A 26,732-nucleotide genomic window follows, 5' to 3' on the forward strand; every position below is an offset into this window, starting at 1 on the left:
AAACCCATAGCAACATTAGACACCTTACGTCCTCAAACTTTTCTATACTATCTAGGAACCTCTCTCTCTATTAGTGGCCGAGGAACCTTACCTGGTGCCAGCATCGATCCAAAAGAGCATTGCAGAAGCACACAGGCCCTTTCAACAATAATTCACATACAGGGGAGTATTTGACTCAGCAAGTGGCTCAGATCCACTAAAATAGTGCTCAAATGGGAAAAATGCTTTGAAATTTGGAAGCTTAGAGAACCCTCTATGGTACTTTGGGGAGACTTTGGATCTCTAGGAAATTAGTTTGAAACCCATGCCATACACCATAGTGAAGGTAAGAAACACAAGTCTTGTGAACGTCCGCAAAAACCCAAGACACAAGGACGGCCAGCCGTCGTGGCCAAGCTCCTCGTTATGCCATTCCAGGCTTTTGAATATAAAATGCCAAGAGTGCGACGGGACTCTGTTTCGAAATTTTGCATCAAGATTATATAAATCTTGCGAGGAAACAATTGGAAAAGAACCTAGATGGAGCTATTATTCGCACCAAGCTAATAGCTCTAGTAGTGACCCGTCTTGATGGCAGATGACTGCCAACATTCCTCGAAATCAAGCACCAGCCGATGTTCCTTTCTGTCACAGACCATTCTGATTGGTGAAGACAATCACGATGGAAACGCAAATCGATTTAGCTTCAAAGCACTGCCTCGACGCACAGAAACCGGAGGGCTACGTTTAGTGTAGGTTTTTATGAGAAGTATGTCGTGTCAAACTTTTGTATGGTGTAGTAATACATCACAAACAAACGGCAGTGGCAGCAATACAAGTTCTTTTATTTAGGCACTGTTGCTATGGGCATACATAACTTCAGTCAGACAATGCCACCAGGGGCGGATGCAGGTGTTTCCAGGGGGGGAGGGGGGGTTCAAAATCTCAGATGCTGGACAAAACAGGCTCCCCTTTTTTCCTGCCACTAAAAGCATGACCCCCATCCCCCTCTAAATCTGCTACTGAATGCCACACTGTGTTCTGATCCTTGAACAAACAGATATTATTGAAGTGTCCACAATGTTCTCTTTAATACTTAGGGTTTTGTGTTAATGAAGTTTACTTCCTGACAAATTTGAAGGACATTTTCCACAAGCATTGTACAAAACGTTTTTTAGTTTATTAGTTTAGTTTTTTACTTGGTTTTCGAAGTTATTTGTTTTGGAACTGTATATTTGGCTTTCATACGCCACACATTTCCAAGACTTCTGAAGAACGGATTGTCTGTTCAATGGCTATTTAGTCAATCGGATGTTATTCAACCTAGCTGCATTATTTTATGGGACGAACCTGAGATCAGAAGACCAACTTACTATATACCACCTTACCTGCTTTGTATTATTAGGTTGTGCACTATTTCTCATTCTTTTTATAACAAAGATGTTTATAAAACTTGAGGGGCTCTTCCTATAATGCTGTGGATGGCATTTGCAGTTTGAAATTCACAGAAGCAATTACTTTTCACCTGCAGCCCCCAAAGCTGGCTTGCAATTCTCGCAACATCGCGCGGTATGTACCAAATGATGGCATCCTCTTCCTACCATTCGTATATCAAGATGTGTAAAAATATAAGGATGTTGCTAAATTGTGAACTGAGGATGCTTGGAGCTCAATTACTGTTCTAAAAATGAATCAAAACCGTACAATTGTTTACTTACAAGCCTTTATTGGATTAATCTTAAAATCCTAATTCTATGTATGATTAATAAAGTATCGTCCCACATACAAGCACACGTGCGCACAGTACCATAAACATGAAGGTTCAGCGACTTTTAAATTTTCTACAGCTCAGAGAAATTCCCTTGGATAAAGATCCCCTCTAGCATGAAAAGCTTGACCCTAAAAGCGTGCCTGAAATTGACCCACTTTAATATGTAGTCGTATTAGTTCTAGTCCTCTCACAATCCAAATTTTACAGGGGTAGCTACTTTACTATTCGCAATAGTTTGATAAAAGAGAAGCTGTCGTAAAAAGGCAGTACCATATTGTCACTTTGATGAGCTTGCTGGTACAACGTTCTAAATTTCTGACTATTTTTCATTTACAAATATACCACTTCAAATCTGTCCTTACCTAGCCCAGTCTACTTACACACAGATTTAGAAAGTTGAATTACTATGTACAGTGGTGTTAAGAGCCAACGAAGTCACAGGAGCATGCGCTCTAGAACTACACACGCACGTCATGCTGGCGGCGACCGGATCCACACGAGCCGGGCGCCGGCTGGTTGCAAGATTGGCGGCAATCAACATCCGGCCATTTGGCCTTGCTACGTTTGACTTACAACACTAGGTCAGCCCTATCAAACTTGGCAAGGCTGGATGTGGCTTCGTTGGCTTTTTTCACCACTGTACTTGGGCACATAGTATTAGGTAGCTGGACACAGGTCAGTTCAAGTGTTTCAGCAAACAATGATGCGCAAAGAAGCATATCTTGGAGGCCGTCACAAAAGGAATGAACCGCACACTGGTTGCGAGAGTTTCACATATACAATTTATACAGAAGCTTCAGTGCTGGCGAATCTCCTCGATCCTGCTCCTCGTCTCCTTGCCGTGCCCTTCAAGGAAGAGACCAGTTTTTATACACCAACTGATGTTTACAAACAAAACCAGAGCACACTCAGCGGCAGGCCACCGGCACTGCACATGCACAGCATCTCGCATCAACAAACAATTGGAATGTGATGATGTCGGCGTCAACGTGGGGCCTTGTGCTCTTCTTTGTGTCTCCCTAGCAATGTCTTACTACTTTAGCGGCCCGAACAAAATTATGAGGCTCGTTACACTGCAAAACTTTGCAAAAATTATGTGATGTGCAGCGATTCATTCTGCAGGAAAGCCGCAGAATGGACGCTAGAGGCTGATTCACACGATGAGATTCTGCTCGCTATTTTCAGTCGCGACATCGCTCGGGCTGAAAAAGCGCGGACGGTAGTTGCGATGCTCAACGTCGATACCAACAATCGCAAACGAGATCGGACCAAGTGAATCGGGCATAACCAGTTGGTGATGGCCACTGGTAACTATGGTCAACACCTCCTTATATCTACTGTTTACACCGAGCCAACCCAAACAACTTTCAAACCAGAAGTCTTTTGAGGCCTCCACTTCTTATCACAATGTTTGGTCGACTGGGCGCCAGTGTTTGAACGAGCAGATAACAGTTTGGAAAGATCAGACGACTGTTTGAACGTAAAGACGCACTGAACGTGGGTGGTCCGGACAACTTGACGGTTTTCCCGCATTCATGTTGGAACAAAACAAATAAATTTGACGACCACAAGTACCCGTGAATTTGGCACAAAGTGCTTCCTGCACAAGCAGTCGTGGTCTGACAATATCTCGTTTTCCCTCTTCACAGCACTTAGCTATGTTCTCAGACGAACCGAGCAGGTAGAAAGCACATGAAAACTGATCTTCACACCTTTCCCAACTCTTTTGGCACAGAACCCAGTCGCAATATCTTAACAAAAAGGCAGGTCTTAGTCTGGTGTCTTCCAAAACAACACGGGAATGCCCGTCCTACTCAGTGACTTCCGCCTAGACTCCCAGACCAGACGTGCGCCCAAAGTGCCACCACCGCAGCGTGACATAACAGAGTTGAGTTGGTGCATAGAATATTTCCCGGCACGCAGTAATGGCCAAGGCATTTCTGAACTAATTCTACATAGCGAAGACATCACTGTCCCAAGCCTAATCACGGGTCAGATAAAATACTCTACTACTGCTATTACAAAAGTAATGAACACTGCACAATTAACTTTTACCTATATTAAATCATTCCATTTTCCATTTCTGCTAGTAGCATTGCTAAAACAGATGGCTACGTTGTTTTTGTGGTTGCGCAGAATGTAACCAAAGAGGTCTATCGATGCAGCTTAGCAGACAAGCTTATTCAATGAACTTGACACTAATGAAATGCACACAAGTAACGGACATGTGCACTCTGCAAGACTGTTAGTAAGAATGCGACAGCAGCCATTTTTATATTAATTTTTGTTTCGAAAGGGTATTGTTTGGCCCCACATCTTTCTGCTTAGGTTAGTGTCAGTGAACTCCTTCTACCACCCTGGTAGTTTCGACGACAGCTTTAGACCTTAAAAGAAAAACTGGCAATCGCTTGTTTGCACCAACAGTGTCGCACAGCATACTTAGCTCGTCGTTATACTAGTGGCATCTTTTGCTGTACCATATCACTAGGAACCTTTTTACTAAGTGATTGTTTACCTTCCTCAAACATACTTCCCTATCCCCCATCCAAATATTGCATAAAAATACATTTCATCCAGCGATTGTGGCCTAGAACAGAAACACACCTTTTTCAAGACACCGTCCAGCAAGTGCACTCCAACAAACACTCAACTGGTCTAGTCCGCATTACCAAGAACCCTTCTCACCTTGTCGCCGAACATGTCAGTCTCTAAAGCCCAGCCGTCGTCTCAGCCACTCTCATCTCCTGCTCTGGTGAGGCAACCTGCAGCCATAAACCAATGCACATCTTAATCGTATAATATAGAGCAGGATGTCTCAAACACGCGGCCCGCGATTCGCTGAATGCGACCCACAGGCCCAACCGGCTACGAGTCCCGGTTCCCATGTCTCGAGCGTTAGAAATGGCACGCGCCATCATGATTTTATCTCGCCGAGTCATTTTCACTCGAAAAGCAGCGCCACTCTTTTACCGTATTCACATAGTTCTTACTTGTCTGTGTTCATTTGCCTTTTGTTGCACTTTATGTTTTCCTTCCCAGCTTTTTGTATGTAACATTTTTGTTACTAGGCTGCAAGCGTGAGCTCTTTAATGGAGGATGCATCTCGGCTCTGCAAACCCTCGATCAGCAGGAGCAACTGTCAAAGATAAAGCTGCGAGCTCGGGATTCTCGTCTTAAAACAAATAGCCACATTAAAAGAAAAGTATGGGTGTTGTCACAGAAATCGTCAGGAAAGCAAGAACTGACAAATTAACAGATTACTTTTTAGAGACATGTTGAGCTCGGTTAATTCCCGAGTAAAATGTGGAACGGGAACGACAGTGTACTTTCTCTCGTTTTGTTAAAAATGCGAGCATGCTAGCGGAGCCGTGCCATTTTAATTATAGTTATCACATCAGGTCAGGGCCCAAAGTAGTCATATAAACAAATCATATCTAAAAATGTTACTGGCAAAACAGAGTTTACAAAAAGCATAGAGCACCAGGTCCCTTCTCTTTAAAACCCTTTCAACCACTTCCCCTCCCCCTCCCCCTCCCCCCCCTTCCCCCCACGCTCAAATGAGTTCGAGACCTCTGATATAGACCATAGGCATAGACCAGCACAAATCTTAACCATATACCATGGGTTCTCAAACTGGGATCTTAGCAGGGTGGAAAATAAAAATCAAGATGATTTAAATTGATTTAAGTCAGATCAGTGATGACGATTTAAATCAAATCTTTCCTGCAAAAATATTGAAAATAGTTTTTATTTACTTACTAACCATGTTGGATTAACCTGAGACGGGGGTAGAGACTGAAGTACTTAAACTGTACCATAGACTTTGTCCTTTTGTGTTGGTGGAGATGACCTTGAGATTGACACTACATAAGGGGGTGGACTAAATAAACGAGTTAGCCGAGTTTGAGACGTCGTCTCGTCTACTTTTTGTCTCTTCTACGTTTTGATGTTTCTTCTCTGCCCTAGTCTCAGGTTAATCCATCATGGTTAATATTCACCAGCTTGCCTGCACCCTTACGAAATTTATTTATTTGGCGTTTGTCTATTATTTTATTCTTCCTATGTGCATTTGTTTTGTACTAAAATCAAAGAATCGTCAAGCAGGAAAAATTTATATGAGGCTGAACACGAGCAGAAAGCGGCTCTCTTCTGGGGAAATCGGAGCAATGGACTTTCTTTCTAGCTTCCACTCTGTTTGTCCGTCACGTGATATCCTATTCCAAGCAAATTAGAATGTGAAAGAAAAGCAAATAACGCTTTTAGCTTTATCCTCGTTATGTCCGGGCACCTGTACAACCGCTACAGATTTCGAAGCCTTTGCTTCTACCTCTCGCAGCATGGCACGCAGCTCGTGAAACGTGACAAAGGACAAACGCTGGCCGCCGCACCCTTTGGCCTTGGCCTGCTTCTTGCTCGGCTTGTCCATGTGGCCATCCTCCCGCGCATCGGTCGTCACCTGATCCTCCGCATCCTGCGACTGCACCTTCAGATTCTTCTTGATGCTCGTCACCTGCAAATGCAAGAAGTGGGCCTTGGCGTTTCTAGCCGAGAAAGCCACTTCCTACACCCCGTTTCACTTCAAGCACGAGCAAAACCAAAGCTATGAGCACGGGCACGTTCCCAAGCCAAATATATGCTCGTGTTTAGAGAGCGTTGGTCTGCCTTTGAGGTGTGGCAACACTGGCTTACAGTGCAGATGAGAAATTTAGCCAGTGCAGTACAAATGCCAGCCTGGGGTCTTTAATAGTGCAGCACGCAGTGGCGATGCACGACCGCACGCCGGTACGAATCTCACCCAGATCGGAATGGGCAGGGGGGAGGGGATTGAACCCGGGACCCCCGAGTTCCGTAGCATGAGCTTTCGCTCCACGTGCTCCGGGGCACCAACGCACTCGGCCACTGATCCCCCGGGGCACATTGCCCCGAGCCGATGCTTCCACTGCAGCATTGCGCATGCTTGACAGAAATGCCGAAAGCCTGGCGCTCACTCTTGTAGCTTTTGCTGTGCTTGCACATAAAGTAAAACAAAGCATAGTAGCAGTTTTCAAGTTTCTATAAACTCTTTGCATATCTAGGACATAAAACGGGTATCAGTTTGTAATAACACCGCTGGTATTCTAAAGAAAAAAAAAAGGCCAGAGGTTTAAATTTATTTGCTTTTCTTAGATTTTGGCCAGTAGACGAACCATCGCATGTAATGCAACGCATTCTCTGTTATTGGAAGCGTGCAGCAAGACGGTGGCATCACGTCGCCGCTCCTATCAGAAGGGTGGATGGACATTGTGTGCAGCAGTCGACCGTAGTTTCTATTCGACGTCGGCTCACCCGAGCCTCCCGCTACACAAATTGTTCGGGGCCACATTCGGCGCCAACTCCGTTTACACTAAGGATGAAAATTAAAAACCCTGGTCCCCGTTATGCGCTGGTTAAAATAGCTGCGATCATCTCGTTCCCAAAAGGCTTACTCGATCCGCCAGTGAGAAAAGAGCAACCTGATAAAGAGAGGAGCCAAAAATACCTCTCTAATAGATTTTATCAGTCACTGACACTGATAGCAGTTACTGGACGGACGAACACGCAAGCACTTTGTTGAAGCGTATTCCAGCATAGACATACGAAAAGCATGCCGGTGCGTCACCGTTGTTGCTGCTTTCACCGCGGGGACACGACCGAATCTGAAGTTTCAACTGGCCTTGCGGGTCAAATCACGTGAGAACACACAGACAGCGACAGTGGATGCTAGTAGGTTTTTGAATATCAAGGTAGGAAACCTACAATCCCAAACGAGATTGAGAAACACGGCCACATGCAGACATGGCCACGGCGAACGCATTAAACTGCATTAGTAGCGGACAAAGCGGGCAGAGCGTCTATGCTGTGTCGTACCGATACCACTGTTGATGGCACTGCAAGGTGGAGCGGCATGCCCTCTTTAGGTGTCGCACGCTCCCCATTAAGAAAGCATTTTTCAGAAATTAATGCGAGGAGCATCGTTTCTTGCAAGTAGACAATTCATTCGACGAAACAAAAGCTACACTACAATAAGATTGCAGAATCTCGGAGCGAAATAGGGAAAAGCTTGTCCAAGCTGCACGACTGACACATGATTTTGTTGCTCTTGGAACCAGCAACCAATTGAAGTACATTTCTTGTTTGCTCAAATAAATCCCGGGCCAAAATTTTAGTTAAAATGCTTTACTTGCTTTGGCTTGCCATTAGATATAGTGATAGAATGCGCACTAAAAAGACCCTGCATGGGCATATAAGCGGCATAGGCGCAGCTGTCACGCAGTAGCCAGCTCTTTCCAGCTACTGAATTGCCTCTAAGGGTTGGTAAAATTCCGAGAATTAGTACCTCCAAAGATTAATAAAAGGACCAAACAGTACCCCAGTTCAACTCTGAGGTTTTCTATTTGTCAGCATACTGTAATACCCCGAGAGATAGCCCATCTAAAATTGACAGCGAACCGGGTCAAAATAAGCAGTAGCCTTAATTTCAATGTACAACCAAAAAAAAAAAAAAAAAAAAAAAAAAAACTATTTTAGGTCATGTTTTTCTGCGAAAGTTGTTATTGCAGCGAGACACAGTGAAGCAAAGATGACTGTACTTCCCAGTCAGCAATGTTTGCTTATATCCCACCATAGTTAACTATAGATGCATTTATGCCGAGGCCACACTGATCTGAACACTACGATTACTAGGAGTAGGCAATCTTTCAGCGTTTAAAGAAAATACCAAATAAAGCTAAAAATAGAGGTGGGTTCTCTTTCAGGGGTGGCCCATCTCTCAAGGTATTACGGCATGTGTTTTCCAAAAATTTGAGACATATACGACGAAACGCTTTACAAAACTATTAATCAGCCGAGAATGTGGTCAAATCGGTACGTATCCTCTCGTCGCTAAGCCAACAGCCAATCAAACAACAGGAACTGCCACCAACGTTGCTGGGGGGACACATTTGCATGGGGAAACAACAAAGCGACCACAAAAATTTCTAATTTCTCAGACCTTTCCAAAAGCTTTCCTAGACTTCTCAAGCATTCAGAAACTTCCAAATTACTCCCAAAACTGCTACAATCTTTTGAGGGCTTTTCATAGCTCAGTCACAAAGGGCCTTGGTTATGCCGTCAGCAAAACAAACAAAGAGCGAGAGGCCCTTGCCCCCAACTTTTCCCAGACGTCAACACGGGGTTACCTCGTTCTCGATCTGCTGCTTGAGCTTGATGTGCGAGTCCTTCATGGCGTTGGCACGGCTGATCTGGCACTCAATGTTGTTCAGCACCACCTCGCAGCTGGTGCACCTGCGACAAGACAATGCAGCCGAGCAAGGTGAGCCTCTGCTTTCGTCTGGCACGCTGCCCTCCTCCCACTTTGAAAGGAAGAACTAGTGTGAGGAATTAACTAGAGCCACTCAGAAAGCTACGCTAAGAGCGTCAGCACTCCATTCCTTGATTGAATTGTGAGTGGTAGTGCATATGTTAGTGTAGAGCGGGTGCAACTGGAGATAGTTTCAATTAAGAGAGGTCTTCCTCAGCATGAGATACGACGTCAAAAAGCTCAGGCGATATCGTTTTTCTCTGTCACGGTCTGTCTTAACGTGTTTGGAGGCCGGAAAAGCGCTTTCTTGGATTTCAGGTAGAGGTTCGGATGACTGGCAACCATGATTTTGAGCACCAAGATGGCAGAAGGGTTGTGACACTGAAGAGTAACTGATTTCCCGGCTCTGGGAGTAATCAAATGTGCCGGAGTCAGCAGGATGGCAAAATGTATACCTCCTGAGCTTAAAATGGCTATAGGTTTAGGTACTCTCCAAAGACCCATGCTGGCAGAGGCAAGTCAATGATTGTTATCAATAGTTGTGCAATATTCAAATTTTCAAATACCGTAATATCCCGAGTCATCGCCCATCCCTGAGCCATCGCCCACCCCATTGTTTTGGGCCAATATCGATTTCCGAAAAACCACCGAGTCATAGCCCACCCCTTCAAATACCCTAGTGCGGACTCTGCGATCCCGAACACTCATCCTACCCGAATGACGCGGCCGCGGACCTTACAGTTGGAGGACGTCCGTGACAAAGTACGACGAAGGAGGGAAAGACACTTCTTTTTGTTTACGCATTTCCTCCGTGAGCGACCCCAAAGTGGTCGCGTAGCCGTGCCAAAAGAAAACGATGGAGATAACAAAATAAGAGTTTGTTAATATAACCGCGGAGTGTTAAGCCAAAGTCTGTCTCCGCCGAAGTAAGGACACCGCGAACCCGCTCCTTCTTCCCGCCCGTCGCGACCGCGGTTGTGCAATATTTTAGGCAAAGCCAACGCGTAAATAAAGCTTTGCTGGAACGCCCTACACACAGACGTTTGCAGAGCGTCCCAACCGTGCATTGATAGCCCGCCGTGCACGGACGCACGTATGTACGCACCAAACAAGAAAGTTGCGCAAGAGCTTGCGATTGACAAGGCGCCCGACTTGGCCCGACGCCAAAGTATTTGCCAACGTGACCGCCGGCTTTCCCGCTTTCCCAGAATTGCTCTTGGTCGCTTCTTTAGTCCGCTCGCTCGCTCGCCCGCTCGCTCGTTGCGCCTGGTCGGTTTTTCTATTTTCTTGTAGACTTTTCTTTCTTTTCTTTTTTTACTAACTAGGAGAACATAGTGGTGACATTCTTTCAGGGAACAAACGTTCGCGCTATATGCAGATCGGCGGTGTTTCTAGCGCGTATGCAAGCAACGGACTTCGCTATAGTAAAATATTCTTTCGTGAGCATTTTTTTTTTATAAAACAATGAAACTAAATCGAGTTTTGAGTTTGATGTATCTCTTGTGCATCAGCGCTAGATACGCAGAGAAAAATAGGCGGTTTTTTCCGCTTTTTTTAAGTATTTGTGCTCACCCACCGAGACATGGCCCACCCCACTTTTTTAATGAATTTCAGGCGGTAGGGGGGTGGGCGATGACTCGGGATATTACGGTAGTAGTTTCAGATAATAGGCTATTCAATCTTCGCTTCGAGATCAACTGAGATATTTATACTTCTCGAAAAGTTGATTGCGGCGGGTGAGACCCATTGAGTGTGCATTTTCACCAAGCACCCATGCACTGCGAGGAAGCAAGACTCGCGGAGCTCGAGATATTGCTTCTCCGCAGTGCATGGGTGCTTGATGAGAAGCGCACTTAATGGGGCTAAACGCTCACGAATATCCAAAAGCGTATGTTACCTACGCAGCAATGTCTTGACAACCCCCATTCATCATTTGCACTTTTTTTCCCTTCGTAAAAATTAAAATTAGTAAAAAATTTGCATCTAGCAAGCATATTTATAAAGCCCCTCGTGCAGATTATTTGCTGTTGGCTTGGATATTCCTACATTAACCGAATATTCGACCATAACTGAATAATCAGAAATTTCAGAATATGCAATTCTCGAATCGAATACCAATCGAATAAGAAAAATATTTTATTTGTATTCGAAATACAAATCAAATATTTTTTATTCATATTTCGAATAGCACACTCCTAAAAGCTCTTATTGTTTGAAAATATAATGCATGTGTGGAAGGCGTATAAACGCTGACACTTCTACAGCTATTCAAATTAAATGACAAACAGAAGAAAAATTCAGAATATACAAAGAATATACAAAAATTCAGAATATACAAGGGCCATTACTTCTGAAAGTCAGCATACTCTAACTGACGTCTTTTTTTTAGTTTGTCGGAGAGTTAGTCTCCGTAACAGAACAGCTTTTCAACGAGGGAATGCTCATATTGGTTAAACACAGATAGTACACCTCACATCCCCAGTAGATTGCTTTCTTTGTGTTCTACCTTCATTTTGTCATAGCCTTGATTGCAGTTCCCTCATATTTAGAAATTTTGTCCGCCTTGTTGGGAACATAAAAGAGTGCACGCCGGCTCAGGACAGCACTAGAAATTATAATGATGCTTACCGACAACCATCTGTTAAGCGATGCCTATAACATAATTTAAAGTGTCCCCAGAGGTTTTGAGGTCTAAAAAATATGCCACGATACAGTTGAATAACATGTATCAAGCCATCTTTTTTTACGAAGAATGACGCCAGTAATTAGCCGAGTTAGACATGTGGAACCACCGTTCTTAAAACTATTTTTTACGACCCACCAGCTTGTGATAAAGCTCAAACCTAAGTTAGAATTGTAATTACAGTCCCTTGGCTATCTACGAGATTGTGGGACCAAATGCTCTGCACTAAATTTAATTTCTCGATGGCACTTGAAAACTATCGATTCCTGGCGATCGATGGCCTATGGGCTTGGTAAGGAAAGAATTAGGTACCATAAACGGCACGAATTTCATTTCAATATTGTATATAATAAAAAAAATCTTTTCCCCTGACACATGTCCTCTCAAGCTTATAAAATATTTTCTATTCACAAACAGAATAGCAAATCCTAAAACTAATGTGCAAAAAAAAAAAGGGAAGAGAAAAAACAAAAAAAGACACACACTTAAATGATTTTTGTTCTGTGGACCTCTGTGCTTATTTTTTTCCAACTCGGTCTCGAGGTATACCATCATGTTCAGTACACACCAGTTTTCCTCCACTTACCAAACGGGCGCTGACAGCCCAAAATCTGCATTCTTTTTTACTGCCTTACTTGCTTCAGATTTGCGTCATATAACTATGATTTTGGGTTTTCTGAGTTTAATTCCTCATGAAATTCTGAGGGTGTTTTTTCGGAGTTCATTTTTCCCATTTTACTTTTTACTGCGTCGTTGTGACCTCAAAATTTCGAGTCTTACAGATGAATCTGAATTGGCAGAAAATTTACCGGCAAGTGTTTTTCAGATTGTTTCAGATTTATTCAAAAACATGAAACACTGCATATAACCAAAAAAAAATTACCAATGCAGGGGGAAAGCTTCTAGCACTCAAACGCAGATTTTAAAAAAGCACACCCTTTTCTCCTGCCAGACACCCCCTTGCAATTGTTTTTCTGATTGTGTGCCACGACGTAATCGATGGTTGAATATACAGAAACTTTGGGGTTGCAAAAGTTGCCTTTTTATAACATTTATTAAAGGGACACTGACACTTTTAAAATATGTTTTATTATTTTTTGTTAGGCGATTCCTTATGGTGTCAGAAGACTACCCAATCAATATTTTGCTACGGCGTCATGTGTATTTTTAATAAAGTAAAAAAAATGCAACTACTCTAAACCGAAACTGGACTGGGAAGAAAGGAAAAATATAGAGGAGGAGTGTGTTGCAAGAAGTCACGTGGCTGTGCAGCCTATCTTTATTTCAATAAGCGTATTTGCACCTCTTTAGAAGCCACAAAAAATATGTATAACATTTTGTTTCTAGCTTTAACACTGAGTGTGTGCCTTTGATAACCCATGACTTCGATTATCTTTGGTGGTTGTGTCTAAACCCTAGAAAACGGCACGTGACCACAAAGAAGATGGTGAGCGCGACTCAAACCGACCAGTTGTCGATCGGCGGTTTTCGGGCGGAAAGAACACGAATTTCGAGTCGCAAGTTGTGTTCTGGGAAGTTAAGTTCTCATATGTCATGCACAAATAAAAACCTTGGTGAGCATAGATACCCTGTCAGTGCCCCTTTAAAGCGTGCACGAAACATATTTTGTACAAACGTGGCTTGCACACGACAACTCCAGTCTCAAAATGTAAAAATCAAGTTCTGAAAGTGGCTTCATCGTGACGTCGACGCATTGATGTCATCTCTCTGCCGCCTTTGCTTCAATCTCTCCAAATGGCGACGCCCAATGGTTGTGCCGCAAGAGAGTGCGATGTTGGCGATTGCTCGGAAGATCGGGTGTCTTTTTTGGTACCAGACGACCTTTCTGACTCTGAGAAGGAGTCAGTCGAACATTCACCGAGGTTGGGTCTGGTACCGTAAGAGACGCCCAATCGAGAGACAGAAGATCCCAACGAGTATGTCGCAGAGTCGTCAATACTTTCGCCCGCTTCAGAGTTGTGGCACCTCGACAACGCAGACTGGTAAGATTGCATTGCATGCACCGAGCAGTTGTCCTGCAGGAATTGCCTTTGGCCTGTCTTCTTCTCTGCCTCAGTCTTTAGAAGCTTGTGTAGAGGGACAGTATCGGATGTGCCGGCGCAGGGACAGTCTTTGACGCAACACCAACGCTCATCAAAGTTCGCTGCACTTTGTCTTCAACTGCACTGTTTTTGAAACTGGTTTGAAACACCTAAGCAAGAACAGTGGACCAACAATGTATCAAAACTTGCAACTGACATGTAAACTGCTTACGTATGCATGGCCGGCGCAGAGCTGGCAGAGTGAGATTTAAGAGCAAGTTCGTGATCAACGAGGGGTGGTAGAGGGAAAGACGAACAACACTTCCGGTCGGAGAACAGCGGAAGAAAAAAAGAAAAAAATGCACCAAACCATCTTTCTTTCGGAGGAGCACAAAACTTCAAATTCGGCTTTCTGAAAAAGAAAATCCTATCCCTACAATTATGTATGTTGTTTCTAGGCTTTAAATTTTAAGCGTGATGTCTGAGTATCAAGTCTGAAGGGACCAAAGGTTCCTTCAATTTATTTACAGCAAACAAACTATATACAAGAGCTATGTAAATAAAAAGACGTCCGAGATCCCCGAACACCGGTATGCTGCTTCGGTCTCGAGCATTCCCTCGTCTCATGTCACTTCTTCCTTGTCTTCTGCTGGAACCGGATAGGTCACCCGCTACAAGTCTAACCATATAGTAAATTTGAAGAAAAAAATAAAAATGCATTTGGGGGAGTCAGTGCTTAATAAGCATTTTTCGATTGCTTGGTTCTCATTCAGTTTTGAAAGCTCGAAAAGTACATATTCTTACTTGACCCTCGTTCAGTCTCAAACATTTCAGAACAATTCCATCTGGATTCACAGCACTCTGCAGACTAACTTTCTATATGTTTATGTAAACTGCACAAGAAGGAACTGTTCTGCAGCCAAAGGTGAACTTAGCAATTTCCTGCCTTACGCAGTTTTTTGAAGTGCCACCCGCCACCCGCACCGCCGCCACTCGCGCCGTCGCTCCCCCCCCCCCCCCTTTTTCAAGTAAAGTTTTTAGAATTAAATTGGCTTAAGATTGTGACCAGTCTTGGGTAGTAACGCGTTACTAGTAACGCGTTACTGTAATTTCGTTACTTTTTTAGTAACTTGTAACTGTAATGAGTTACTTTTTGAAAATGTAACTTGTAACTGTAACTGTAACTTGTAACTGGAAAGTAACGACAAAAGTAACGACGTTACTTTTGTCGTTACTTTCCAGTTTTTTATGAATAATATATCACTGAACGAGGGTACAATTTAGACATTCTTTTTGCTTTGGAAATTGTCTGTTCCGACATTTCGAGTGTCAAGTTATTTTTTACACAAACTTGTGAGTACGCTCTTTCTCGCCAGTCACGACCCGAATATAGCCACGTGTAGATTTGCACGCGCGTATACTTTGTGTGTGAACACTTACATCTTGGTATCTTGAAGAACTATCTCTTTTGCGGTTTTTCTTTTTTCTGCGCGAGCGCTTTTTAATCGGGTGAATCAAACGTGAAAGAACAATACACGCGGAATGCAGTGCGAATGTTTCGTATTTTGATTAGCGCCGCCACTCCGCACTACGCATGTTTCGTATTTTGATTTGCGCCACTACTCCGGCGTAGTATCAACAGTCGAGGCAAAATGTTTTGCTGTTTGCGCGGGGTTTGTTTCTGGCTTGCCGGGTACGAACTGAAATATGTCCAGGGACTCTATGAACCCAGCCCAACCGTCAACGAGCCAGCAATGTGCTAGTGCTACCAAGGATAGGGATGTTGATAAGAACAAAGAAGAACTACCATGGCCGGCGTACAGAGAGTATTTTGCTGTGGTAGAGGCGGTTACCAACAACGTGACCGCAGAAAAAGGCACTCTGTTGCCTCAACGCCTAGTCGGTAACCAAAAACCTGTTCCGGCGAAACAACACAGCAATCCCATCCAGCGCGTTAGACGAACCCCTGTTGATCAAGGGCAGGGACGTGTTCGTTATCAAACAAGGGAATCTTTCAGACACTAATTTCGAGAAGCAACTGCTGCTAAGTTACAATATGAAGTAAAAAGCACACTTTTTAATTTCATGCGAATAAACTTGGTGAAAAGCGTTTTCTAGTTTTTCCTAATTTTTTGTTATAAAAAAAGTAACTGAAAAGTAACGTCGTTACTTTTTAAAAGTAACTGTAACTGTAACGAGTTACTTTTTTATTGCGGTAACTGTAACGGTAACTTCGCTACTTTTTTTCAGAAAGTAACTGTAACTGTAACGAATTACTTTTTAAGAGTAACTTACCCAAGACTGATTGTGACCAGTCTACAATGTCTATAAACAAGTGGAGCTGCCCAGGTGTACTTCAGAATGGCATGGGATTGAATTTGATAGCCTGAAGTAACAACTGGAAGATACGGTTTCCAGTTAGTTCATACCCGTCTTCCAAAGCGAGACAGATTATTGCAGCTGACACCAAGATGACCGTGAAGCTCACTCGAATAGTACGTGCCATAAAGCAACATCGCATAACACATCTTTGTCTTGTGCACACCGCTTTACAAAGAAGTTTCATGGTGGGTCCCGGCTCCGACGTGCCACGTGCACAGAGTAAGCTCGAGAAGTATTGGCGTCACTCTGGTCAGTGAATTTTGCTGGCCCCCAAACTCTGCCGCTCCAGGCAGCTGCCTACTCTGCCCGTTGGTTAGACCACCCCCGAAAGCGGTCCAGGCTCACCACTCCTGCAGGACCTTGATGACGGTGCCGATGTCCTCCGTGCGGATGTCCCGTCCAATGGTGTAGTCCACTTCCAGCTGGTTGTTCTTCTGGTCCAGCTTGCCCCGCACCACGTCCGCATAGATCACCTCGATTATTAAGTCCTCCAGCTCACGCAGGTTCTTCATGTCCAGCTCCTTGAGGAGCGTCGAGTATGGGATGCACTGCAAGGAATTTGTAACACGCAAGAAGGACCGTTTGGGCATGCCCACTAACGGCCCGACAAACGGAACTTTGTCGGTTTGCCGCAATGCAAGAAAAAACAACGGATAATATGAGTCGCGGGCGCAAAGTTAATTTTAACCCCTGCAAATAAAGCGGGAAGAGACGGCATGTGCAGCGTGCTTTGAATTGTGCTGGGTTGGTGCGAGATGAATATAGCGTCGCACGCACGATGTCGTGTGACACCAGGACCAAACTTACGACCGTGACAAGTATATCATGGTGTCCGTGTCGAGTAATGATGTAATGTGATGTTATATCGGGTGACCGCATCGTCTGTTGTGACATCGGGTCACCTGAGGTCAGTGTGAGGTCACAATGTCGCGTGACAAGATTCATGCTGACGCTGTCACCTGAACAGCGTCCAATAACGAACACTCTTTCCATGTCCTTATATTCTTAATAAAAGCATTCACTACAGTTAATGTCACTCACCAGCACTACTTAAAGAAGCCCTTTCCGAAATTCAGTCTGGCCGCTTTGATCACTATCATCTGAGGAATGGCATATGGGCCGTACTAATGGCGGCCTTGTGGTTAACTGATGATGAAAGGTTGAAGATGCTCCGAAGCGGATGATGCAAGGTCTATATATCTGAATCGTTAGTATGATGCGACACAGAAATTGAGTACAAGAGTTGTGTAAACGTTTCTTTCTAACCCTGTTTCAGCCCATCTGTGGGCGACACGTAATCGGCTTTACATCCCTTTGATGTATAAAATTTTATCATGGCTTCAATGTGAGTCGGTGCTTCGCCCCTACCGGTTGCATACTTGTCACCATCAAAACTGAGAGATCCAGAAAGAATTGTAAGGTAAAAACAGAATTTTTCTCGACTGCTGTTGACTAGTGAAAGTGATGGTGCCCGGCAAAATACTACAGACTGCAGGTCGATTACCGCCATTAGTATGGTAGAAGATAAACTGCAATTTAAGCCACCAGATGGCACTAAATTTCGAAAAGAGCCTATTGGGTCACATTTGGCTTAACTAAGCTTAGTGAAGACCAGTAGGGTTACCAGCACAATTGACAGAGACGCAACAAAAATAAGAATGATGCAGTGTCACCTTAGTTTTTGTTGCCAGCGAAACAATCGTGAGGTGTCGCAGCTTGGTGATCATGGCCGGAGTCAGCACTGGAAACTGCTCCTTGTTATCTGAAGAATGGAAAGAAAGCCAGGCTCACGTCAACAACGGCAAATTTTGAACTTTACGTGCCGAACTAATAAAGAGCATCGGCACACCCGAGAAAAAAACTGAGGATTAATTTCGACCACGTGGAAATTTTCTCACATGCAACCGAAGGACTCTTTTGCCCTTTTGTAATAAAGCTCAGTCAGACTGTGGGCACCTCGGCTGGGATTCGAACCTGCCAACTGGGAATCCATAGGCCGGCGCTTTGCCTTAGAGTGCATTCTCAAACTGGGTTCCTAGGAACCCAGAGGTTTCCCCAAGTTCCTAAATATATCAACAGTCGAACCCCTAAGCGAGGTATGCATAACTAGGAGTCAAAAGCTCCCTACTTATGCACATTATTGTTTACAAGGTCCGTAAGCTTTTACACCTCTTTATAAAATAAATGCTGTGATTCGGCGGGGTCGCTCGGCCATCAGTCGAGAGAAATAGGCTTTCCTCGATGTCAAAAAAATCGGGAGCTTTTGCCTCGGAGCATCGGGTCAAAAGACACAAAAAAAAAAGTGAGGACGTCTTACCATGATAGCTGGCATAAGTCCCAAAGGCAAACAGGTTAAGGAGGTTCAGGTAGGTGCTGTGAGAGCCATTGGCAAGCTGGAAGAGGAAAAAAGAACGCCTGGCTTTGAAGTTGTGTCAAACACGATAAAGGTGCGACGGCATTCGATACAGGTTTTAACGAGAGGTATTTTTTTAGCGGAACAAAAGTCAATGCGACACGTGGTGAAGGAATTGTGAACACGTAATGGACCTTTCTTCTGCGTCCATGCACCTCTTCTTTGGAGGCATTGCGTAATTTTTCCCAAAATGCCATCGAGCGTACCGTCTGACCGTGAAATGCCTCCACGCCTACCGACTGTTCTACTAATACGCAATTCCTACCCTACTATGCGGCCCCTGTTCCTACACAGCAGAGGAAGGGGCGAGGAAAGTGTCGGCGCACCGCTTAACCCCCACTCCGCAAAGCGCTACACTTATGGTTGCGTGCGCCACAACATCGAACCGACAGCTGCGCTCTGACATTCTCTCCCACGGCCTCGCTACAGCGAAGCCAAAGCCAAAACCGACACGAGCGAACGAAGATCGTGTATGGTTTCCATACAAAGCTATCAGCTTAAGAGAGCGTGGCCGTGATACCCGGTCATGCCACGCCGCAGGCTGCTCCTTTACCTCCTGTATGTTGGGCATGTCGAGCAGTTCTCCGAAGACATACACGCCCGGGGCTTCCGTGACTTGCTTGATGAGTTCGGCGGCCGCGGCGCCCTTGGCCGTCTTGGCCAAAAGCAGGTACTGTTCTAACTGCGACGACTGCATCAGTGCAGTGGGGCTCTTGTTGTCCGACATGGCGTGCCACCGGCGGGTCCAGGAACTGCACAAACCCACCAAGTCACGAAGAGGTGTTGGGAAGAGGACCAAACAGCAGAAATTAATTATGCTGTTCTCACAAAATTTAAAAACTTGTATGCAAAAAAAGAAAAAAAAGCAGCTTAATTATTTTTAGGTGAAATTTAGGCAGTTTACAATATACTGGGCTCACCGAACAGTTTGGCTACATTGCCACTGACTGCCACAATGCAGCGAGGGAACTTTAGCCTTTCTGTAAGTGCGACAAGATAGCTGCACCTCTACACGTGCAAGAGATGTCCCGCTGCCACCTATCAACTAAAGTTATGGCGGCGGCACGCATGCGCCAAAAGCCTGGTGAAATCGGTGGGAGCCTACGAAAAGTATAAAGAATGTCCCAGCAAAAAAGTGAGCTTGTTAGCTCCCTTAGGTACTGATATAAGTCCTTGGTGGCATCAAACTCCCACACAGCTTCTTTTTTTCTTTTTTTTTCAGCATCAAACTGCTGGTTTTTAGAAGATAGATTATTGATGAAAGAAACAGAACACTTACAGCAACAGCGCATAACCAAATCCCAGAACATACTAATTTTGGTTCGGCATGTGCTCTTTGCAGTCGACTAACAGAAAACTTCATATTAGAAAACTTTTCACACCAATGGAAATACCGTGACTTTGCAAAGGAGACCAACAATAAGGCACATTAGTCGTGCGAATACCCTCTGTACTATCACAGTGAGTATAATGGTGTAGATGGGTGAGCATGTTGGTGTCTAAATTACGAAAATGAAAGTGGGACATAGAATGCAATAGAGACGATGCAGCCTTTCAACTTGCAACAATACGTTTTGTTGCGAATCGAAACTCTGTGTCATCTGTATTGTATGTCCCTCTTTCGTTTTCATTAGTATAATGGTGAATGCCAAATCCTCATTATCCCTGCCAAGAGACAAAAGCACCACAGAAATACTTATTGCCCGACTATGTGCCTTTCTTAGACGTTATTCTCCTGAATGTTACGAGTTCACCATCATTCTGAGTGTGACAGTGCATCCATAGTGAATATAAAACAAGGATGCACAACTGCAGACAGGCAAAGCAGACAGCCTGCCATCATTGTCACCCCTCGTAAACTCCCCTATCAAGAAATTCTCCCCCCTTCCCAAAAGCGGATTGTATTATCTTCGCGCCAGCGTGTTGCAGCGACGTTCGTCTTGCTGGCTGCAAATACTTTTATGTCTTATACGATTGTATAATGGCCATATATGTTACATGAAACAGAAAAGCAATGGCTAGAGTAGCTGTACTTCTGCACAATGACAGAAATAAAAACAAGCAGTGCCATTCTACTTTTCGTTGTCAGTCTTTTTCGACATCTATCGTGACTAAGCAGTTCTACCACTCAAACCAAATAAATAGGTTCTGTGCTCAATATCCATGCTGCTGTATAGGCTGCAGATGACATAAAAAAAAAGTAAAATATTACTCCTGCAAGTGTGTGGCACTAACGAGTGGTGGCACAGCATTCCTCGGTTTAAGTTCTACCGCCCTGCGGAGCAACAAGCAATGGTCTGCTATGATGTACAGAGGTTAGCTCATGTCTACTATGCGTAGCAGTCCCCTAACACTTAGTAGTCAGCTAAGCAGTGATAACCATGACTCCTTTGCTTTGCAAGATACACTTGACCACCTATATGTGCCTCAATATGCCATTCAACTATAAGTCATGCAGGGAATATACAGTTTTCACACTTGTACCTTGCCTAGAGCAACAACTTCAAATTTGGGAAATTGTATGAACAGAAAATGTACCACGAACTGCAAAGCCAACCCAGTAAAGTTTGATCAGGTTTGCAAGTGAAGGCCTATGGGCTGCACTACAAGCTTCCTACACCAAGCTGCCAGCGTGAGAATGAGTGAGCTCAACGTTGCCACAGGATTTCCTCTCAATCAGCCAACCGCGTCCACTTACACAAGCTTACTACTTTCTATGAGACTCCTGTGTTTATGTCGTCCTGTAGAAAAAGAAAAGTATCAGGTAAAGTATGCCAGTCTCAGGTAGTCACTATGTTTACTAATATCTTCACCGCCACCTCCATGCACTAGGGCAGCGGTCTCAAACATGCGGCCCGCAACTCGCTGGGATGCGGCCCGCAGGCAACTGGCTACGAGTCCAAGTTCCCATTTCTTGAGTGCTAGAAATGGCATGCACCATACTGATCTTAACTTGTCGATTCATTTTCACTCAAAAGTAGCTCTACTGTTTTACTGTATTCCCGTAGTTTATGCTCATCTGTGTTCATTTGCCGTTTGCTTCGCTTTATATGGTTGCTTCCCAGCTTTTTGTAATGTATAACAATTCTGCTACAAGGCTGCAAGCGCGAGCTTTTGTTGGAGGATGCGCCTCGACTGCGCACACCTTCAATCAGTAGGATAAACAGCCAAAGATGCAGCTAAAAGCTCGGGATTCTCTCCTTCAAAAAATTATCACCATTAAAAGACAAACAAGTACATTTGTCAGAGTGTTGTAAAAAAAAAATTGTCAGAAAAGCAAGAACTGTTAAATTAGCTGATAGTTTTTTTAAGAGACATGTTGAGCTTGGTTGATCCCCGAGTGAATTGAGAAACGGGAACAACTGTGTACTTGCTCTCTTGCTCCATTGAAAATGCCAGCATGGTGGCGGGCAGCATCACTTTAATTCTTGTTATCACATCAGGTTAGGGCCCAAAGTAGGCATATAAACAGATAAAATCAAAAGATCTCATGGCAAAACTGTGAGTTTACAAGAAGCACAGACCACGAGGTCTCTTCTATATAAAAAAACTCTTGACCACCCCTTTCCCCCCTTCCCCCCGTCCTACGTTGGCCCTCGACCTTTCCGGTGTGGGCTATCCGGCACCCCACACTGAAATAAGTTTGAGACCACTGCACTAGTGCGTCTACATGTGCGCACATGAGCGCACCTTAGCAGTGTTGTGGAGTTGTCACTCCAGTATTGGAATGATTCCGGAATCCTTTCGCACTTTCGCTACCCTGGAATGGAATGAGACTGAAATGGGAATGGAATTAGATGCCTTTTGCAAAGATGGACAGGGAATGAAATGTGTTCGGTTCTTTTGCGAGCAGTGTTGATTTTCATCTAGGGGCTGATGGCACTATTCATAACCACATGGTAAGTGACTCTTGAAACAGCATCATTGCACTGAAGGTGTCTGACGGCTTGTTGTCTCACTGGCTTGTACTCCTTCAAGGATGAAAATGGCACGCCCTTAGTGAAGCAACCAAAACTGAATACTTGCAGATGTATGTGTTGTTCCTGGAGCCGCGACAAAGCAGCTGTTGTAAAAATCCACGATTAGCATGTAGTTGTTAACAAGGGTGTCGAACCGAACCGAAAACCCGAGCAAAGCTGTTATTTTTAACTGAACCGGAACAAGACTGTAACTGAAATCACACATTTGACACTGAACCTGAACCGGAACAGAACAGTAATCTCATGCAGCGGTTACTGATTCATTGGAAACGTTTCGGCGTAATAAAATGTGAGCCGCGCCTTCCTGCGGATGGCGGCACTAAGTCAATTAAATATTTGCGACGGTGGCGTCAGCAGCTCAGTTCTGACTAAACAAGCGACAGCGGCAACATGGAGACAGCTCAATAATATTGCAACAAATAAGTACAGTGATGTCTCGTTAATATGAACACCTCCATTCCCATAAAAAATTGTCCAAAATGTGAGTTGTCCATAATAACGAGACAAAAATGCAGGTATTTTCCCAGTTTGTCCCCGAAGGTGGTGTCCATTTGGCAGGGTATCCATGTTAACGGGGTCCATATTAACGAGACATGACTGTATTAGTATTTCACGTCTATGCATCGCACGAGTTGGCGTCGGCAAGTCAATGTGGAGGCGTATACACTTGTATAAAAAAAAAGTCTGATTATGCCGAGTTTAAAAAACTATTCTTCCTGCACACGCGTGTGCGTGTGTGTTCTTTTGCTGCAAAGAAATATTGCTCAAGGAAGGCAAAAGCAAACATAAACGTGAAAATAAAAAAAAGTTGACGTCTGTCGGTGCGTCTGTTCCACGGTGGCGATATCTGTAGGCGCCAAGAGCCAAAACCACGACGAGCGCAACACTACGGTGCCGGTCACCGGTACTTTAGTCGCCCGAACCTTTGGACACTACATGAAATAATTGTGTGTGTGTGTGCATATGTCTGTGCACGTGCGTGCGCGCATGTTTTTTTTTAGAAACGGCAAGTCGCCATTGTACTGTTTGTCCTTTTTTGTTTGAATTATCATTCGATGGGCCTTCGCCGTCTTTCTCCTCTTCAACTCAATCGTTCGAGCAAGTCGTTTGGGCGTGCGGTGTGGGTAGATTGCCGTTTCGATCTGGATGAGCATTGTACCAGCATGCGGTTATGTATGAGTACTGAGTGATATCCATTGAAGACTCCACACTAGCAGTCGTACTGCACTGAATAAATTTCTCATCTACAGTGGGTAACAATGTCGCCATACTCTGGCAGACTAAACTCCTGCTGTCTAATCAACGACTAATTTGTTTTTTGTGGGTGGTTTGCGAGTATGGTGCGTGCTACCATTACAGTGTCACTGTGCCTGCTGACTGATTGACTTCACATGAGTATTATACTTTGGAACAGTTTCCAAGCACCTGTATAACCACGTAATTTTCATTGAATGGTGTTTGCATTAAAAATTCAAGATCATGAAACGAAATTAAGCATGTACTTGTTTTAGTGTCCTCGTCCCTGCAGCACGGCTTCTGGTGACCTAAGTTTTTTAAATGCAGATGACACCGTGTTAAAGTAACCTTTTCTTCTTGATGGGAGCTTTGGAAATTTTTCTTTTTAAACCGGTTTAAACTGGTTTGCATTTGATGGAACCGGTAACCGAACCATTATTTCAAAAACATCACATCACTGAACCAGAACCGAACCAGAACAAAAGTGAATGCTACTGAACCCAAACTGAGCCGGAATAATGACCACTCTGACTCGCTGCTTTTAACCCATGCTTATGTTTAGGTTTTAACTTTTAAGGCAAGCTCTATAGACCTTTCCAGCGGCAGTCTCGAACGAAGCGATTTACAGCAGGCGTCCCTGGTTTTGAGAGTGTACATCAGTGTTGCCCTACTGTGCTGGGCAGTGGATTTTCTCGTCACTGGGCTGTGGCAGCTTGCATAGGCGCAATTCCGGATGCTGGTGGCGGCTACATTGCCGTGTTTTGTTTTTTTCTTTTGTGTTCTATGGCGAATAGAATTTCTCGAGGTTTTTAAAAAAAAACATTTTACTATTTTTGTGAAAAAAAAATAAACAAATAAAAGCTCTTTTTGGCGAGTCTGTGCGCGACGGAACAAAGGCAACTGGAATGTTTCTTACATTCTATGTTTATTTTTTTCATGTCACCATACACTCATTCGTGTTAATCTGCAAAGGTCTCAACTGTTGAAAATATTTGACCACACGGGATAGCCGAACTGCATGGGTATTCCCCTCTCACAGCATGAAATTCAACGAGTCACTATAATCGAAAAACATGTATCGTACGTACCCCATGGTGCCGCGATACCCGAGCAGAATTTGAGAGAGATCTCGATTAACACAGCATACGCAGTATACAGTGTCGACGACAATCACTTCATGACGATAGGGCGGAATACCGTTTGTTTTGGAGCACGTTTTGGAAGAGCTGCCTTTTGGCACCGCACCAAAGCAAATGAACAAACGTGTCTATGCCAACCCCATACCCCGACGCTATCAGCTATCTTTCTCACGAAGACCGGGAACACAGCCGGCAAGGCCTTTCGGAGATTATCTCAAAGGAAATAATCCTCGAAGAACTCCGAACGGCCCGCGTCGTGGGTCGCTTGACGTTCGCTCTCTTTGTTTGTTTCGTCCGAAGGCCGGGCAGGCTACGAGCCCTGGTATTCCCTGATTCTCACAGTGAAAGATAACAGAAGAAGGGGTAAGCACCCTGAGCAGGCAAATAAAGTAAAGCTTCCAATAAAAGCCGGCCAACTCCGTATGCACAATAGAGGTGAATAGTCGCGCTCACCGGGTTTCTATAGCTTAGGCGGGTGGTAGAAAATTCTGGCTGATAGGGGCCGTTTGAGTCGCAAAATGGCGGTGGCCAGAGAGCTCTTTTTGCAAAGGTCCACAGTATGCTGCTATACTCCCATACCGATTGCAATTTGTCAGCGGTTTTCTGTAGCCACAGTGCAATAGAACCACACGACCTAGACATTTTTAAGGTCTTATCCAACAAGCAACACGCTAACCATGCATCTGCTGTGGGTATACGGCCCGTGTGCGGAGAAAATGGGTGGTTTTCGTCTTTGGCGTGTGCATGCAAGCCTTTTTTACGCTTGATGCCGCAATTGACGTCTGTAGTGACACCAAGTGCCACGAACTGCTTTGTGTGACCACCCTTCGGCTTAGTAGAATGAGTGCCTTGAGGAAGCTTTGCATATTTTTGCAGTCGTCTCTGCGTTTTATAGCACCAGCATCTTTATGCTGCCTTTTTTCCAGTAACACAATCTGGCTGTCGATTGCCGTGTTTGTTTTTTTTTTACGTTCAGGAATTAAAGGGATGTAATGGTTGAGTTCAGCCATTCCAGGAGTGGGAATGGGCCCAGTGTTTTCATTCCGAGAAGGTGAAAGGAATGGAATTGTTGGAAGCTCTCATTCCCAGGAATGTAATTACAATGGAATGGGGGTGCCCACTTCGCAACACTGCGCCCGAGTATGCACTCTATCGCTGAATGCGATCAATGCACATCCTGTACATAGTTTACATGTGACGTAATTCGTAGACATGACAGTATTTTATGGGCCGCGAGCGTTAGGTTCAGAAGTCGTAGTTCGGAGAAACCAGTAAATAGAAATAACCGGCAGTACCCAACAATGGCGACTTGCAAGCTAGGTATTTGTTCCAGAGTTCACCGGTTGTCCGGGAACATCCAAAAGACAAGACCACTTAATTAACTAAACCTCCTGGAACTCGGCTCGCTCGAGACATCGGTCGGGGGCGCAAACATCTACGTGCATGACTGTGCACTACTGTCGTTACTTTTACGTCGGTATCAAATCGTGATTGTCGCCTGAGGTAGACTCTACGTTCACGCTCGGCGCTTTCGAAGCAAAAGTACGCCGAACTAAGACGACTGAGAGATCCAGGCAGTTCCAGGCTTACTTACTATGACTTAGTTATGCGATGAGCAGCACCAAACAGTAGGAAAAAAAATCTAGAAAAAAATAACCACACAGCTATTTTGAACCGAAACACCAGAGAAAGAAACGACACAACACGAACGGAAGACAACAAGCCGAACGCGAATCGGCTAAATCCACTAAGAACCATCACAATTGATGGCAGCTCCGTATTATTATTT

The 26,732-nt window shown here is 44.4% G+C and overlaps 1 protein-coding gene across 2 annotated transcripts; it reads right to left on the reverse strand.

Moving 5' to 3' along the window:
• Window positions 1-1,685: 1,685 nt before the first annotated feature.
• Window positions 1,686-26,698, reverse strand: LOC115316934 (COP9 signalosome complex subunit 7b). Of its 2 annotated transcripts, none has more exons than XM_040207756.2 (9): window positions 26,538-26,698; window positions 19,142-19,340; window positions 18,493-18,568; window positions 17,849-17,937; window positions 16,521-16,723; window positions 8,947-9,052; window positions 6,139-6,260; window positions 4,436-4,512; window positions 1,686-2,596 (listed from the first exon to the last, which is right to left on the reverse strand). In XM_040207756.2, the coding sequence occupies exons 2-8, from the start codon at window positions 19,313-19,315 to the stop codon at window positions 4,488-4,490; spliced, it is 795 nt and encodes a 264-aa protein (XP_040063690.1). In that variant the 5' UTR covers window positions 19,316-19,340; window positions 26,538-26,698; the 3' UTR covers window positions 1,686-2,596; window positions 4,436-4,487. The 2 variants fall into 2 exon arrangements, with proteins under 2 accessions (XP_040063690.1, XP_042146865.1); XM_042290931.1 differs by lacking the exon at window positions 26,538-26,698 and adding an exon at window positions 24,893-25,221.
• Between the last annotated feature and the right edge of the window lie 34 nt (window positions 26,699-26,732).

The sequence above is a fragment of the Ixodes scapularis genome, unplaced genomic scaffold, assembly GCF_016920785.2.
Source record: "Ixodes scapularis isolate PalLabHiFi unplaced genomic scaffold, ASM1692078v2 PGA_scaffold1__304_contigs__length_218370807, whole genome shotgun sequence".
Lineage (NCBI taxonomy): Eukaryota > Metazoa > Arthropoda > Arachnida > Ixodida > Ixodidae > Ixodes > Ixodes scapularis.

Bases quoted from the DNA above. Each gene is read 5' to 3' on its own strand.
- LOC115316934 (XM_042290931.1), bottom strand. The intron at 16,724-17,848 runs GTGACACTGCAT...AATTCCTTGCAG, and splicing joins CGCTGGCAACAAAAACTAAG to TGCATCCCATACTCGACGCT. The intron at 9,053-16,520 runs GTGAGCCTGGAC...GTCTTGTCGCAG, and splicing joins ATCAAGGTCCTGCAGGAGTG to GTGCACCAGCTGCGAGGTGG.